This window comes from Scleropages formosus, chromosome 19 (assembly GCF_900964775.1).
Source record: "Scleropages formosus chromosome 19, fSclFor1.1, whole genome shotgun sequence".
NCBI lineage: Eukaryota > Metazoa > Chordata > Actinopteri > Osteoglossiformes > Osteoglossidae > Scleropages > Scleropages formosus.
Window position 1 is genome coordinate 25950610 of NC_041824.1, and position 17168 is coordinate 25967777.

Genomic DNA, 17168 nt, shown 5'->3' on the forward strand with positions numbered 1-17168 from the left:
ATACATCTGTTTTGTATATGTCCCCTCATACATATTATTATTCTTCTGTTCATTTCTATTATATTTTCATTATATTTCTTTTTTTCCTGTAGTATGATTTTAATTGCTATTTTATTTGGGGGGGGGGGCACAGTGGAACTGTGTGTGTGTGTATTTTTATCTTACTATGAGTATGTACCATGGACAGTCGGAAAAGCATTTCACTGCACGTTGTACTAAGTATGGTTGTGTACGTGACAAAACTTGAATTTGACAGTTTTTGGGATTTATTTATTCAATAAAGAATTTAGTAACCGGAAATGATGAAGAAATTTTTACCTGTTGAGTTGGACAGTGTGTGGAGCCAGACACCTTCGGTGGGCTAGTAATCCATTCTGATCCATAGGAAAATGAAAGAAAAAATCTCTCACTGCCTGTTGGTGTTCCAATAAACGTTCCGAATGAACTCCTTCTGTGCGCCCTTCTTTGCCCCATCCATACCCAGAGCACAGCATGCTACAATGTCATCTTAAGAAATGTTGGGCTATTTCAGAAAATCTAAGTTGGTACCTCTGATCAGTAAGACCCCAGTAGGCGGGCACACCTTTAGATATTGAGCACCTAAACTCTGGAACAGTACCAGTTACCGTCATGTTGCACATCTCTGAGATGAACACAGGTAGGATGTGAATCTTCTGCCCTCAAGTAAAAACTGAGACATTCACAAAGGAAATAACACTTTTATTGAAGTGAACAACTGGCAACAGTCCTCATCTCCTTCGAGCGAAGGTACCGCCGTGAATTAACCGCTATTCCGCCAGCTCTTCAGCAGCCATAGGGTCCCTGGGTAGCGGTGCTACTGCTCAGCCAGGAAGGTGTGTCTCAAAGCCTCAAAGGCTGAGACACGCTTGGATGGGTTAAAGGCCAGAAACTGCTGTGGGCACACCGACAAAACACAGTCAATCCCCTGTTCCAACACACCCCTACAAAGAAACCTGTATCCCTGCAGTGGTCCTCAAGCCTGTTTCTCGTGGCTTACAGTACATCAGGATCTCCAGTCCAGAACTTAGGCCCTCGATCAAATGGACTGTTACCAACTTAGCCTTTTCTCACAGCGCTGGGCTAGTGAGGTATTCCAGCTGCCTTTAAACTGGTTCCCCCCATCACACCCTGGCAGGAAAGGGCTGTGAATTCTGATTTAGAAACAAAGTCATTCTCATTAACTCAGAATCCAACAGGGCATTTCACCAACATCCCAAGGAGTGTAGATGCGGATATGCCAATCCCAAAGTACCGTCAATCAGTGACCAATTCACTAATAGGAAGACCATTGCTCTGATTTCCAAAAAAAAAAAAAAATACTTCCATCTCCTACTTTACACACTATTGCAAGACTCGCACCCATTAAAACTTACTAAGAGCAAGTCCCTCTCTTCCTGGTGCAAGTTCGGCAGCAGCTGATTTAAGGTATTACCACTCTTCCAGTTGGCAGGGTACGGGATGGGGCTCTCGGTAGGCCAGTCCTCCTGTGCAGGCAGGCCGATCACACTGAGGACCAACAAGGAGGAGTTACACACTCGAGCTATCTGGGAACACCTAATTTGACTCTAACCTTAACGCAATGTGACTCTTAACCTTAACCCAATTTAACCCTAAGTTACTCTGTCAGCATTGATACCCCCAGCCTGCAAAGCTACAAAGCATCGCTGACCATGAAACCATCTCACTATGAAAGAGGACATGTAGTGACTTACTCTATGATTTTCTGGAGCTGCTGTATGTCAGAATAGCCGCAAAACAAGGGTCTGCCAAAAAGAAGTGCAGCCAGATGTGTGTTACACGCAAGCGTGTCTCCGTGATGCAGCGGGGGGTGTACAGTGGTTTACTGTGCTCTCCCTACCTGAGGAGGAAGAGCTCAGCGAAGATGCAGCCAGTGCTCCACATGTCCACGGAGGACATGTAGCCGGAGTGTAGCAGGACCTCCGGAGCTCTGTACCACAGGGTCACCACCTGAGGAGCACATACCCACAGGAAGTGATGTCATCATCTAGAGAACAGCAAAGAATGTGTCAGGCTGCATAAGACCACAGGACTTTGTTATGAATTTATTACAGGGTGATGGGTTTAGGAGGCAGAATACTTAGTTTAGTTTCTGTCCAGTGACATATTCACTTGTACAAATTGTTAGGGTTAAAACACTAGCATGTCAGGATCCAGTCAGTGCAGACTTACGATGGGCGTGAGAGCCATGTGGTGGCTGTAGATCCGCGCCAGACCAAAATCCGCAATCTTGATCTCACCGTGGCTGCTGACCAGCACATTTTGCGGCTTCAGGTCCCGGTGCACCAGCATGTTGGTGTGAAGGAAGTCTAGGCCTCGCAGCAGCTGTAACATTATGTCCTGGGAGGACAGGAGGAGATACATGGGGACACCTTTTTCTTTTACAGAAAGGAGGAAACTGGAGGGACACCTGTACCAACTGACAGGCTGATCCAAACCTGTGCAGTAAATCAAATCATAGCCATGTAAGTGCATGAGTGTGTAAGCTTTTTTTGTTTTTAAAAATGAAATGTGTATAAATGAGTAAATGAGTAGCTTAGTATGAAAACCTCAGTCACTTTGGAGAAAAGCATCAGCTAAATGAAGAAATACAACAGTATTAACATAACGGAGACTGAATTCACATAACATAATGGTTTTCAGAAAATTACATGGGTACATTACATTACATTAATGACATACACTATTGTGGATCAAAGGTTTAACAGTTGATATTGCATGGACTATGACAAAAAGGACATCTCACCTTAATTTTCCACCTGCTGAGACCAGTCTCTGCTACCGAGGCAAGAAATGCACACAAATCTTGATCAACATATTCAAACACTAAAGTCAGCTCTGAGGTCTGATTTTGGACTTCAACTGAAACATCTAATAACCTAGAAAACAAGTAAAATGAATTAATAAATTTAGAACTCAGTCTTACCCTGAATAAACAAATAGAAAAGAGTTCTACTTACACTCAGAGATCAACAGCTGGTTTTAACTGTCCAGAAACAGGGCAGTAATACTTTGCTGTATTATTACTATACTGTACTATAATATTATCCATAATGACTTGTAATATGTATACACTGATACAGCACTTATGTATTTTTGCAGGTCAGTTCAGAGTAAATACTTTGATCAAGAGTACTGCAGCAATAGCACCAAGTGGGGCTTGAACAAACAACCTACAGGTTACAACAGGGTTCACATAACCTGCAAATATAACCCAGAAAATGGTAATGTGTGGTGAGCAGGTCATGTAATTGCTAGGGCCGTTTCCCTGCAATGCTAAGGTCCCAGGTCCGAATCAATTCTCCTGCTTTAATAGGCTCGACCAAGGTACCTACCCTGAATGAACCAAGAATTCCTAGCTGTGTAAATGAATCAAGTTGGATTATTCAACATTGTAAATCACACGGAGCAGAAGTTAAATGATAAATAATGGAAATTATTTATATTCTTCTTCTTCTTATTTTTATTATTAACAATAAACATGACAATAAAAACATCTATGAGGAGGGTTTTTCGATTTACTTGACCACGTTGGGGTGGTCGAAGGCCTCCAACTTGCGCAGCAGTCTCACCTCGCGGATCACGAAGGCAGGCACGCCTTCCTCCATCTGCTCGAGGACCCTGACCTTCTCGAGGGCCACGCGGCGCTGGCAGCCGCCAGTCTCGCGTGCCTTGAACACGCGTCCGGAGGCGCCCTCACCCACAGCAGCCAGGACCTCGTAGCGGCCGGCCTCCATGTTGTACCCTTACACCTCGGCATGGGGTCACAAGCACATTAGTATTACTCCACATTACTGAGTGCACAAATTGTACTTTTTGTAAGAGGTATGTTGCTGTGAAGAAAAGCTCCTGTTAAATGAATTAAATTCTCAACTTGTTCCCAAGATTGCACCAGTGACTGTACTTGAACCTGAAGTTCAACAGTTTAACAAATAAGCAATCAGGGCTGCACACATTAATATTTTAATACAAACTACCTAGGTTTTCCACTCAATTTTAAACATCTCAGCCTGACAAAAAAATTACCACTGGTAAACAGACTAAGGCTAACCCAAGAAAAACAACTGGGAAGAGTCAAAACTGGTAAGCATTTGCTATCCTTTGTTCTGAAACAGCTGTAGAGTACTAAAATGACAAATTTACTGCATGTTTTGATGGCAAGGCAGCACCTGGGAACTATAACATAACAGGATAAATAAGACTTAATATGGCCTAGCAGTCAAACATCTAGATGAAGTCATGTTTTTTTTTTTTTTTTTTTTAATTAAACCTTATTTAATAATGTGATCAATAAAATACACAACCAAAAACAAACATCAAAAAATCCACAGTCAAACGAACCCAAAACCATTTTTCCTACAGTTGGTCAACAAAACTTACTAAATAGCCATTACATAAAATACATTATCAAGACAGTGACAAAGTCTTTCCCATAACAATCCCCCTTCCTGGTTTCAAAAAATATAACTGACCCATGTCTTCCCCACACAAACATATCCACGAAAGGACTGTCCCCCAATACCAGCTCAACCCAAGTCATCATGTCACATAAATCCTTCAAAACACATAAAACACTTCTAAGTTGTAGTATAAAACTTCATATCTTTTTTTTCCCAAACTTTATTTAATAAAGTTATCAATAATAATAATAATAATACACACAACCAAAACAATACATTAAAAATCCACAATCAAACAAACCCAACACTATTTTCCTACAGTTGGTCAACAAAATCACTAAGCAACCATTACATAAAATACATTGTCAAGACAAAGTCTTTCCCATAACAATCCCCTTTCTGGCTTCAAAAAATATAACTGACCCATGCCTTCCCCACACCAACATACTTAAAACAACTGTCCCCCCAACTTCATGTCTTTTGAGTAGTTTTAACAAAGACAAGTTTTAACAAACAGTACCGCTTAACACTGGAGAGTCCCCCTAAATCACTCCCAGGCCCCCTGCCACCCCCGACGGTTGAGGTGCCACCTCTAAAACCCCCCAGAATCCCCCTCGTGGAAAACTGCACTTAAACGATAAGACAACCAATCATAACAGAATACCACACTATGTACAGACATGAACAGTAGTAATAACTATTTACACAGAGCTATTTAAGCTCCCCTTGGTCCTACTACAGTATATTTATAATACATTTTTATTATATTTTTGTTATTCCACATTTTTAGATCACTATATTTTTATTTTACTATTATACTTTTATCTTACTTTATTTATGTTATACGAGGGGCCTGGTGGTGCAGTGGGCTGGACCGGGTCCTGCTCTTCAGTGGGTCTGGGGTTCGAGTCCCGCTTGGGGTGCCTTGTGACGGACTAGTGTCCTGTCCTGGGTGTGGCCCCTCCCCCGCTGCCCTATGCCCTGAGTTGCCGGGTTAGGCTCCGGTTCCCCGCGATGGGACAAGCGGTTCAGAAAGCGTGTGTGTGTGTGTGTGTGTGTGTGTGTGTGTGTGTGTTATTAGTCTGTATTACGGGGACAGTCGGAAAAAAGCATTTCACTGCACGTCGTACTAAGGATAGTTGTGTGTATGTGACAAGTGAAACTTGACTTTCAATAAATGCAAATATATTATTATTTATCACACGCTCCCAGGCCAGTGCGCTTATTTGACCCCACTTTGCGCCGGCACGGTAAAACTGTGTGTCAGAAAGTTCTGGAAGCGCTGCAGAGACCTCTGCAGTAATTGCGTTTATTTGTAAAGTACTTCTCGTATATGAATGGGCAATAAAAGCGAACTAAAGTAGTAGTACAAGTGCAATAACCAGTGGTAAAGTAGCTGTCTCTTGGCCCAGTTTGACTGTATGCTGCATTTTTCTACTCACGTTTAATTCGTGTCACTTGTGCTGCGCTCACTTTCTTTCCAACGAAGGTCAAGCCATCGACTGACACCGTTTATGAACGTGGGGTGCACACGCGCGGTGCAAGCTCACGTGGCCGTACGCTCCCGCTCCGCGAGGAATAATGAAGAAAAAAATAATAAAGAAATTAAATAAATAAATTAACAGCGCAAATAAAAAATGTGCACTGTGTCAGTGTGCGCAAAGCTCCACACACTTACATGAGTTATATGCATCACACACGTAAGGCTGCTTCGGCATTGGCGCCTTTAATTATTATACATGAATTACAGCCAGGTGCTGTCATTGTTGTCTCCATCCAAATGTATGGACTGTAACCTTCTGTAAATTCATTACCTTCATGCAGGGGCTCCGTGGTGCCTGAAGAGTAAGGACACACCCTCATGCCAGCCGCGGTGGCAAATGACTGCTCCTCACACACTGAGCCCACAACAGTAGGCTACAGCGTGCAGAATCATATTCTTTAAAATGGACAGAAGTGGACCATCTCCACCCTGGATGGGACAGCAGTCCATCACAAGGCAATCACACACATGTAGGGCAATGTAGAGACATCAGTTGAGCTGAAACACATCCTTGGAGTGATGGAAGAAACCAGAGACCCAGAGAAAACTCAAAGGAATATGGGGAGAACATGCAAAATCCACACACACTGAGCTTGAGTCAAAGAGCTGGGTCAATGCTACAAGGTGCTGTGCCTCTCTTTCTCCATATATTTTTTTTTTCCCCTTTCTCAGATTAAAACGTTTGACTAAAGCCAGGCGGAAAATGGGTTTGTGGAGGACAATGTGCCTCTCCTTAATAGGGAAAACATTTGTGCTGAAGGTGAACATCCTCTCCACGTTGCTCTACCTTGTGCAGATGTACCCCTTGCCTCGCACAATACAGAAAGCCCTTACAAAGGACATTTTCAACCTTGTCTGGGGGGGCAGAGATGAGTACGTGAGGAGGGAGGTCATGCATCTTCCAAAGGAAGAGGGAGGGAGGGATGTGTTTGATATTCCCATTAAGCTGGATTGTCTCTACCTCTCCCAGTTATTTAACCGACTGGCAGCTCCGATCCAGCATCCCCACCACTACTTCGTGCGTCTTTGGTTGGCCCTTCCGATGCAAGTTGATGAAGTCCTGGTCCAACACCAGGCCAAATGCCGCGACACGGACCGCTCATTACAGCCATGCTGTAAAGTGGAGTAAGACCACGGCGGCCGGGGTCGAGGCAGAGACCCTCCTTAAGCACAGGGCCTTGTATAAGGCCTTGGTCGAGAGAAGAGGAACTCGAGTTCTTCTGGGGCTTGACAAAGATCTGACAGCTGGTCTAGGATGACGCTGGGACCTACTCAACTGTCCATGAACTTAGGGCAAAGCCTGCGTTTCCTCCGGGGGTTGTAGACCCACACTTGATCTCCTGGGGCCAGGGGGCACCCGTGACACTGTATGTCGTATGCCCACTTCTGCCGCCCCCCGCCTCTGTCAGATGGCACCTTGTGAAAGTGTGCAGGGTTGCAGTTGCTGCAGTTGCCAAAGGTACTCCGGGCTTGGTTCACCCCTCATCTCAGGCTCCAGGGGGCTGCTGAAAGCTAAGTCCAACAGAGTCCTCAGCTCGCATCCGAACATAAGCAGGGCGGGGGTGCAGCCGGTAGACTCCTCGACGGCAGAGTGGCATGCCCACAGGACCAGAGGCAGGTGTCTTTCCCAGTCACGCTGTCGTCGGGAGGTGAGCGCAGACAACTGTGTGATGAACGTCCAGTTGAAACGCTCCACCAGACCATCGCTCTGCAGGTGAAGGGGCGTGGTGCGCGTCTTCTGCACCCCCCAGCCGATCACACACCGCTTTCATGACCTGTGACTCAAAGTTTCTGCCCTGGTCATTGTGCAGCTCCTCCGGTGCTCTGAAATGGAGGAACATCTCTTCCCCCAACCACTCTGCCGAGGTCGCAGCATTCTGGTCCCGGGACTGCGTATGCCTCAGGCCACTTGGTAAAATAGTCGATGGCCACGAGCACGTAGCGGTTCCCCTGATCAGTGCAGGGAAGGGGTCCCAGCAAGTCTATGCCCACCCACTCCATCGGGGCGCCCAACCGAAGCCGTTACAGGGGGGCGTGCGACCGGTCGCTGGGGCCCTTACGCACCGCATAGGTATTGCAACAGTGCACGAACAGCTCCACATCTTGACGGCACCCCACCCAGTGAAACTGCTGGCACAGCCGGTGCAGCGTCTTCATCACACCAAAGTGCCCTACGCCGACAGGTCCATGCACTCCCTGCAACACAGGACTTGGCTGTGCACCGGCCCCTCCCAACGCCAATACAACAACCCCCCTCTCAAGGCGAGGCTGTCCCACTATGAGCAGTATGACTTGACGGTGGGGCCGTGCAGGATCACAGCAGTCCAGGGCAGGCGTTGCCCCGACTGTAGGAAGACCCACACCACCGCCATCTCTGGATCGGCTTCCTGGGCCTGGCAGAACAGCTCCATGTCATCAGCGGACCCCCCCCCCCCATTGCTCACCATGTCTGCCGCCAGCAGGGTGCAGGTCTCGTCCGTGGTCCCGTGCCACTCCTCCAGCCGATCAAAAATCAAATCAAATCAAGGAAAGGAAAGAAAGGTTCAAGATGGCGCCAAGGATGGCTGCCGTGTTGCATGCTCCAGCACAGCAATGCAGTTTTTTGTTCATTTTAACTATTTTAGCTATTTATTTATTGTTTTTAGTAGTGTGGGGGCACAGTGGGTTGGACCAGGTCCTGCTCTCTGGTGGGTCTGGGGTTCAAGTCCTGCTTGGGGTGCCTTGTGGCGGACCGGCCTTACGCCCTGAGTTGCCGGGTAGGCTCCGGTTCCCCGCGACCCCATATGGGATAAGCGGTTCAGAAAGTGTGTGTGTTTGTGTATTTGTTTTTAGTAGTAGAAGTAGTTAGTTTAATAATGTATGACAGAGATACACTTATAAGAATAGGCCATTCGGTTGCTCACCGTAAACCAGACTTTAATTTCCTAAACGCCGACGCTCTGTTTACAAACAATGGAGCAGAGCCCTCTGTCTGGGAGACCCAGTGGCGCCGACAGAAACGCAGCCGGAGAAGGGGGAAGAGAGCCGGCGTCCTCGTACGACTGAGACAGCGGGCCTTCCGTCCTCCATTACCCACCATTCTGCTGGCCAACGTACAGTCTCTGGAGAACAAGCTCGACGAACTGGGGGCGCGGATTAGTTACCAGCGAGAGACGAGGGACTGCTGTGTGATCTGTCTCACAGAGACCTGGCTGTCCGGAGAGGTTCCGGACTCGGCCATCGAGCCCGTGGGCTTCTCGACGCCCCCCGCGGACCGGATGAGAGAGCTCTCGGGGAAGAGTAGAGGGGGAGGTGTGTGTTTCATGGTGAACAACTCGTGGTGTGACCGGAGGAACATACATCTCATCAAGTCCTTCTGCTCCCCTGACCTGGAATACCTCATGCTTCTGTGTTGGCCATATTGGTTACCGAGGGAGTTTACAGCGGTTATCATCACAGCTGTCTACATCCCCCCCAGGCCGACACGGAGCAGGTGCTCAAGGAGCTGTACGGGAGGATCAGCGAGCAGGAAACCGCGCACCCTGAGGCCGCGTTTATTGTTACTGGGGACTTTAATAGAGCTGACCTCAGAACAAGAGCGCCCAAACTTCACCAGCACGTAACCTGCAACACACGGGAGGACCGGGTCCTAGACTGCTGCTATTCCCCCCTTCCCGAACGGCTACAAGTCCCTGCCCCACCCACCCTTCGGCAAATCAGACCACTGCTCTGTGCTGCTCCTCCCTGCCTACAGGCAGAAGCTGAAGCGAGAAGCGCCCACCCTCAGGACGATCCGCTGCTGGTCAGACCAGTCAGACTCTGTGTTACAGGACTGTTTCGATCACGTCGACTGGGAGATGTTCAGGTCCGCTTCCGACGGTGACGTCGACGCCTACGCAGATACTGTCGCGCGTTTCATCCGGAAGTGCATAGACGACGTGGTCCCGACCAAAACAATTTGGGATTACCCGAAGCAGAAACCGTGGTTCAATAGCGAGGTCCGGGCAGCTTTAAGACCACGAACCTCAGCATTCAGCTCTGGAAGTGTGGAGGAGTACACCCTCCGCTCAACCATCAGATCCGCCAAACACCAGTAAAGAGTCAAAGTAGAGGGATATTTCAACTTCAACAATGCCAGAAGTCTGTGGCAGGGGCTTAACAACATCACATATTTTAAAAAGAAAAATAACCACCCTGCGGACACTGCTGCCTCTTTACCTGACGAGCTGAACACTTTCTATGCTCGTTTTGAGGCGGGCAATACCATCAGCACAGAGAGAGCTCCCGCGGCTGCAGAGGTTAGTCCACTTTCTGTCTCTGTAGCGGATGTAGCCCGATTCTTCCGTCGGGTGAAGACTCATAAAGCTGCGGGTCCAGACGGCATTCCGGGCCGAGTGCTCAGAGCATGTGCGGTCCAGTTAGCGGGTCTGTTTACGGACATTTTTAACCTCTCCCTCTCCCACTCAGTCGTCCCACTGTGTTTTAAAACATCAACCATTGTGCCTGTCCCAAAACAATCAAAAATTACATGTTTAAATGACTGGCACCCTGTTGCTCTGACCTCCATAGTCATTAAGTGCCTGGAGAGATTGATTAGAGACTATATTTGCTCTGTGCTGCCTGCCTCATTAGACCCTCTCCAGTTTGTCTACAGGAACAACCGCTCCACAGACGATGCCATTGCCTTCACTCTCCACACTGTTCTTTCCCACTTGGAGAAAGCGAACACTTACGTGAGAATGTTGTTCGTAGATTACAGTTCAGCATTTAACACCATTGTTCCCTCCAAGCACAGTGTGAAGCTCCAGGCTTTGGGTCTGAACAACTCCCTGTGCAGCTGGATACTGGACTTTTTAACTGGCAGGCGTCAGGTGGTCAGAATAGGCTGCAACATCTCCTCTCCGGTGCCCCGCAGGGCTGCGTTCTGAGCCCTCTCCTATACTCCCTCTACACTCATGACTGTGTAGCTACGCACAGCTCCAATGCCATCGTGAAGTTTGCTGATGACACGACGGTTGTAGGCCTGATCACTGACAGCGATGAGGCGGCCTACAGGGAGGAGGTGCACACTGACACATTGGTGTCAGGAGAACCACCTCTTACTCAACACCACCAAGACCAAGGAGGTCATCGTGGACATCAGGAGACAGGAGAGGGAACACACCCCCATCACCATCAGCGGGACACCGGTGGAGCAGGTCACCAGCTTTAAGTTTCTCGGTGTCCATATCGCTGAGGATCTCACATGGACCAGTCACACTGATGCAGTGGTAAAGAAGGCCCATCAGCACCTCTTCTTCCTCAGACAGCTGAGAAAGTTGAGGATGAACAAAACATCCTCAAAACCTTCTACACCTGCGCAGTGGAGAGCATTATTACTGGCTGTATCACCTCCTGGTATGGTAACAGCACTGGCCTCAACCGCAGGTCTCTCCAGAGGGTGGTGAGGGCAGCCAGACACATTGTGGGGGTTGAGCTTCCCTCCCTCCAGGATATCTACAACAGGCGGTGTTTGAGGAAGGCACGTAAGATCATTAACGACCCCAGCCACCGCAGTCACGGACTGTTCTACCTACTCCCCTCAGGTAGACGGTACCGGAGCATCCAGTCCCGCACAAGTCGGCTGAGGGACAGTTTCTTTCCTCGGGCCATTAGACTGTTAAATACGCAGGACTGAGAGCAAAAATCAAATCCGCTGTTTTATTTCTCTGTATTTTTTGTACATACATATAGATAGTTTATGTTCATTATTTATTTATTTATGTTTCTGTTGTATATTTTGCGAATACAATTTGTATATATACTGTGTTTTAACGTAACTTATGACATACTCTCAGTACCGCATTTTCTGGAGCTGCTCTAAAGATTTTCACTCTTCTCTACATGTTATGTTGACGATGATGTGACAATAAAGCTTGATTTGATTTGATTTGTCTGTGTCCACAATGAAAGCCTTCCCCGGGATCGGGAGAGACAGGATGGGGGCAGACGTCAGAGCCTCCCTCAGGTGAAAAGCGGCTGCGCACTCGGAGGTCCACTCGAACGGGGTGCCCTTAGCGGACGGCAGTGAAAAACCTCCTTCAAATTCACCAGCGCGGACTCAAAGGAGGAGGCGTGCACCAGCAAGTCGTCAAGGTAGAAAATGCACTGGCTCCTGGGCACATCCGACAGGACCTGCTCTATCAGCCGCTTGAAGGTGGCAACCGCGTTACAGAGGCCGAAAGGCATGACCATGAAGTGCCAGAGGCCCCATCCGGGATGAACACCATCTTCTCCCGGGCCTCCGGCGCCAAATCGACCTGCCAGTAGCCATTCCACAGGTCCAGGGAGCTGAACCACTGTGACCCCGCGATGCAGTTCAACGCATCATCAATGTGCAGCAGGGGGTAGGAGTCCTGCTTGGTTACTGCATTTATGCTGTAACAACTCTTCTATCTGTCCTTCAGAGTGGCTCCATGGAGTAGGGGAGCAGCTTGGAATGCTTTGCACTCACCCTATAGTCTCCAACACCCTCTGATAACATTCATCGGTCGCCAGCGTGACATCGAAAAAGGACAATGACAATGTCCTCTGCTGGAAGTCCCAGAGTCTGAAGACGATCTCACAAACAAAAGAAATGCGCGCGTATTCTTCAAAGCCTGTATCCTTCCAGCCATCATCCTCACTGCCAGTGATGGTCTCTCGCCCTCCCCAGGGGCTGCCGACGTCTTCAAGGAAAAGCCTATTCTGGACTATCTGGTATAAAACAATTTGAAACAAAATCTCTGCATCACCCTGCGGGGATGGCAGATAAGCCACCAAAAACCCTGCACCTTCCTGTTTCTTAGACAGTACGATCAAACAGATCTACAGAGAAAGTTATTCTCCACAGCCAAAAAAACAAAGTGAGGTAAAACTCATAGCCATTTATGTTAAGGTCCGGGGGCCTGGGAATCGAAATGTAAATGTAAAGGTAAAGTTTTTCTCACGCGCACGTGAGTCCGACATGAAGGCTCGCGTCAGTTCTCTGGCCGATAATGCCGTGTCGACTATGATGGTGCATGTTGGTGGTAATGATATTCGTTATCAGCAGTCTGAGGTGTTAAAGAGCCGATTTATTTCTATGTGTAACAAGGCCAAAAGGAAATGTCGTAATCTAATAGTGTCTGGTCCTTTACCTAGACTCTTCATGGGGGACATGGTGTACAGTAGATTGGTGTCTTTTAACAGGTGGTTAGAGACGTGGTGCCGCTCCGATCGTATATCATTTGTTAATAACTAGGATGATTTCTGGGAATGGCCCAGGTTTTTCACGCGTGATGGTGTACACCTCAACTGGAGGGGTTCATTTGTTCTGTCCCAGAACTTGGCCTGCAAGTTGGGAAAGAACAATCAGAAGACCTTTCTAAACTCTGTAGCAATTAAAGACAGGAACTGTCAAGTTAATCTTCCAAAACTTCAACGTGGTTCTATGATTGAGTGCTAATAATGCTGGCTCGTGAACCAGGTCCCTCTGTGAGACTTCTGTGTCAACAATGCGGACGGCCCACTTCTTTAAGAAACCCTTACGCAACATTCTGCACGCAGAAGAAACGAGTTCATCTGTTCTTCCAGATGTTGCACTGCAAGATTCACAGCCTTCTGCTAATCAGAGAGAACAAGAAAAATGTAGTTTTGCAGTCTTGTATGGCAAAGGCATTTGGACAGAAGGGTCTAATTCCTAAATCTTAAAGGAGAACAACATGACCACTCCAGTGGTATGTTGACCGAAATCCATAACACTATGGGTGGGGTCAGAAAAAAAGACTCCAGAGACTGGCAATGGAGCAATGAAAGACACCTACCTGCATGGCCTCTGGTGATGTGCTCATCTTGACGAAAGCTCTCCTGAACAATGGAGACACTCAAATCAATTGTCAGAGGCTTGCGGATCATTCCGGTAAAGCCCGACTTCTCTTCTGTCTAGAGCTGTGACAGTCTGCCTTGGGTTGGTAAACAGAGTTGGGTTTGGCAAATTGGTGGAAGACCAGAAAAAAGAAAAATGTTTCTGTGAGTGGTTCTGTTTGGCCAGTAAGGAATGTGAAGTACAGTGACAGTGGGAACCATCAACTGAATCATATGTAAAACCACGGTTCTGCATTTCTTCTGATCAACATCACCTCATCATCCTTTGTATCTAGAATGACTTAAAATTCTTACCCTCATCCCCTAAACCAATCATTATCTGTGCTGGTCCAGTGAATGTACTTAACTGATGTGAAGCTTTTAAAAAGAGAAAAAAAAAGTACGTACCCACACTGTATTTCTGCAACTTAGTTTCTGCTGTTACTGGGATAATGTTGAATGCTTGCCTTAGAAGAGCCTCTGGTACAAGATTCTCTGTTTTCTTGAAATTGGCTACAGTCTCATCTCGTTTGGCTTTCCTTTGAGATATAAGATCATTCAATGAGAATCAAAACCATAGTAAAATGAAGAGAAACGCCAAAGATCCTGCAAAGGATACACAGCTATACCAATACATTTTACAATACTGGCACAAGTTCAATGAAGTCATTTAAAATTCTGAATGAGACTTTTTAAAAATATTATTTAAGTCTTTTTTTGTTCATCTTTATCAAGAGTGCTAAAAATTGGAAGTTATATGTCATGTTTAAGTTCAGGCTCACAAACCGAAAAATTAACAGAAAAATAGTTCTAAAGTGAGGCAGATGACAGAAGGGCTTTGCTGTAGCCATACGTATACTCATATATATATATATAAAAAACAATACATGTCCCACTGGGAGGAGGCCTCGGGGCAGCAGACCCAGGACACGTTGGAGAGACTACGTCTCCCAGCTGGCCTGGGAATGCCTTGGGGTTCCCCCAGAGGAGCTGGAGGAGGTGTGCGGGGAGAGGGAAACCTGGGGGGCTCTGCTTGGACTACTGCCCCCGCGACCCGGTCCCGGATAAGCGGAGGAAGATGGATGGATGGATGGATGGAGGTTTCCTACAATAGTGCTTCAATAAAATTTTTCATAACCTATTTGCTTCTAACTAGTCACATTTATTAATGCGGTAGGGACTTTCCTCCAAAGGATCTTACCATTTTAAGATACCTCTTCAGCCATTTACATAGCTGAAGAATTTCATCAGAGTAATCGAGGGTAGGTACTTTGCTCAAGGGAACTGTAGCAGTAGCTGAGATTCAAACCTACCAACTTCAGGTCAAGAGGCAGCAGCACTGACCGCGACGCTACCAAGTGTCTCCCGTGGGCTTTAAAAGGCAAACAGTTAAGGCAATCAAGATGACATTAACCACTTTTTTTAGTGTGTTTCCCTTCCTGGTGGACACAGGGGCGACGAGATCCACTATTAGAAGACAGGAGATGCCGGGGTTCCTGCAAATGGAAACCGGATCTGCCTCATGGGAGCATCAGGAATAACACAAAACCTCAAAAAAACAGACCCACTGTGCGTGGGAGTGACAGAAGACATTGCTGTGACTAACCGTTCGTTTCTCCTTAGTAACCGCTGTCCGGTGAAGCTGCTGGGCCGCGACCTGCTTGCGAAGCTCGGGGCAACTGTCACTGTGACCGAAGAAGGTGGCAACATCGCATCTCCAGTATTGGGACTGTTGTCTCTGCAGGTGTTATCGCAGTACACCGCTTGGCTGCTGGATGATGACGCGCTGCGGTGAGGTAAAGGTGCCTCCCAACTTGACACAGCCCACACGGTTGCACTGCACAGCACGCTTCTTTGCCAAAGAAACCGTAGAGTATCGACAAGAGTCGCATGAGTTTCCGGCAAACAAACTTGAGGAAGAGAGAATCATTATGTCGGATTTGTTCCTGACAAAGTGCCCCGCTGCAGCCTCTTTCGTTCTGATCCCGGCCCAAAGTAGGTGGTACAAATGGGATTGAGTTCCGCATATATCACTGGGGAAGACAGGAAACTCAGAATGGAAAGATTTGGGCATTTAAGGTTGAAGGCATCGACTCACCTGTAAACACCATAGCAGCGTGGTACCGGAATAATCTCCTGTTACAAGATGACAACGAGGGGGACCATATGCAAGCATGTCGTGTGAACGTTTCATGCTCAAAGGCGGAAATGTGGTGTGAGAAATTGTTCGTTCAAGTGTGGTGTGAAAATATGTTCAAGTAGTCAATATTTTCAAGTGCTTAATATGTTCTAAAGTGATGTAAGAGTTAAGACGTTCAGAAAATATATGCTGTCCGTTTAACGCAATGGAGAAACATTGATAAGGAAAACAAAACACAAAGAAATTTTAACCTTTAGAATGCGCCCCGGCAGACTTCTAAAACAGGGACAAACTGTTTGGAGGGACGTAGAAGACCGGCAAATAGAGAGCTTTGCCTTACGGCTCACCTCCCCCGTTCACCACCACAGTCCAGTACAGCAACCGCTCCCACCTCACTTGTGAATAAGACTCCAAGATGCTTAAACTCCTCCACCTGGAGCAAATTTTCTCCCCTCACCTGAATGAAGGGGGCAACACAACCTTTTTCCATGAGAGAAGCATGGATTCGAACTTGAAGGTGCTGATCCTCATACCAACCACACCCATATCAACACATCCACTCCATAACCTTTTTGGCTTGTTGTTGTTTTTTCCCACCCTCCCCAGACACTGAGGAGACCACTACCAACACATCCTATTCACCCCAGATGGGACTCAAACCCACAATCCCTGTCTTAGGAGGCCAGTGCTTTATCCATTAGGCCACGCACTGGGGCTAAACTTAGCAGAATGGCTAAAGGAAGTGTAAATGAAGAGAAACACCACAGTAACGCTTGGTTCTTACATTTTTCAGTAATGCCTTTCAGTTTAACTGTGAAGCCAGAATACACTAAAAACTCCCAAGTGTTGTTCCAACAACAAGGTGTCGCCTGCCTTATGACACTGTGGCAAACGGATGTGTACTTAAGAAGAAAGGAATTATATCATGCGGGCATATGAACTAGAAATGGATAACAGAGTGTTAATTGAACCGCGAGCGACTTTGAGTTTGCATCGTCATGGCAATACCGAAACCCGGATGTGTCTTGCGGAAGAAATTCGACATGACTCAAACAAAGGACCCAAGCTAGGAGAGAGTATCTTACTTTGTCTCTCCCCAGCTGGAGAGAGAGTCCCTCGTCCCCTGTGCTGGACTTAAGGGAGTCTCCCCGAGCATCCAAAACACACTCCTTACATACGTCTAGAGGCGCATGCTAAGTGCGCG

The 17168-nt window shown here is 47.2% G+C and overlaps 1 protein-coding gene and 1 long non-coding RNA gene across 7 annotated transcripts; both read right to left on the reverse strand.

Moving 5' to 3' along the window:
- Positions 1–699: 699 nt before the first annotated feature.
- LOC114909160 (cyclin-dependent kinase 6-like) lies at positions 700–8390 on the reverse strand. 3 transcript variants are annotated; one of them, XM_029246186.1, is made up of 8 exons: positions 5882–8390; positions 3562–3784; positions 2786–2918; positions 2212–2379; positions 1880–1989; positions 1734–1784; positions 1395–1527; positions 700–913 (listed from the first exon to the last, which is right to left on the reverse strand). In XM_029246186.1, the coding sequence occupies exons 2-8, from the start codon at positions 3774–3776 to the stop codon at positions 836–838; spliced, it is 888 nt and encodes a 295-aa protein (XP_029102019.1). In that variant the 5' UTR covers positions 3777–3784; positions 5882–8390; the 3' UTR covers positions 700–835. The 3 variants fall into 3 exon arrangements, with proteins under 3 accessions (XP_029102019.1, XP_029102018.1, XP_029102020.1); XM_029246185.1 differs by lacking the exon at positions 5882–8390 and having other exon boundaries at positions 3562–4312; XM_029246187.1 differs by lacking the exons at positions 1734–1784; positions 5882–8390 and having other exon boundaries at positions 3562–4315.
- A 3995-nt stretch (positions 8391–12385) lies between these two features.
- On the reverse strand, positions 12386–17162 carry LOC114909161 (uncharacterized). 4 transcript variants are annotated; one of them, XR_003797136.1, is made up of 5 exons: positions 15431–17162; positions 15138–15320; positions 14233–14363; positions 13785–13922; positions 12386–13581 (listed from the first exon to the last, which is right to left on the reverse strand). It is a non-coding gene; the product is annotated as an uncharacterized LOC114909161 (long non-coding RNA). The 4 variants fall into 4 exon arrangements; XR_003797135.1 differs by having other exon boundaries at positions 12386–13584; XR_003797134.1 differs by having other exon boundaries at positions 12386–13918.
- Positions 17163–17168: the final 6 nt, after the last annotated feature.

Excerpts from the sequence above, each read along its gene's own strand:
- LOC114909160 (XM_029246186.1), bottom strand. The coding sequence starts at position 3,776 with ATGGAGGCCGGCCGCTACGAGGTCCTGGCTGCTGTGGGTGAGGGCGCC. Across the intron at positions 2,919-3,561 it reads GACCACCCCAACGTGGTCAA|GTTATTAGATGTTTCAGTTG; the intron begins GTAAATCGAAAA and ends CTTGTTTTCTAG. Across the intron at positions 914-1,394 it reads AAGAGAGGGACTTGCTCTTA|CAGTTTCTGGCCTTTAACCC; the intron begins GTAAGTTTTAAT and ends GTGTGCCCACAG.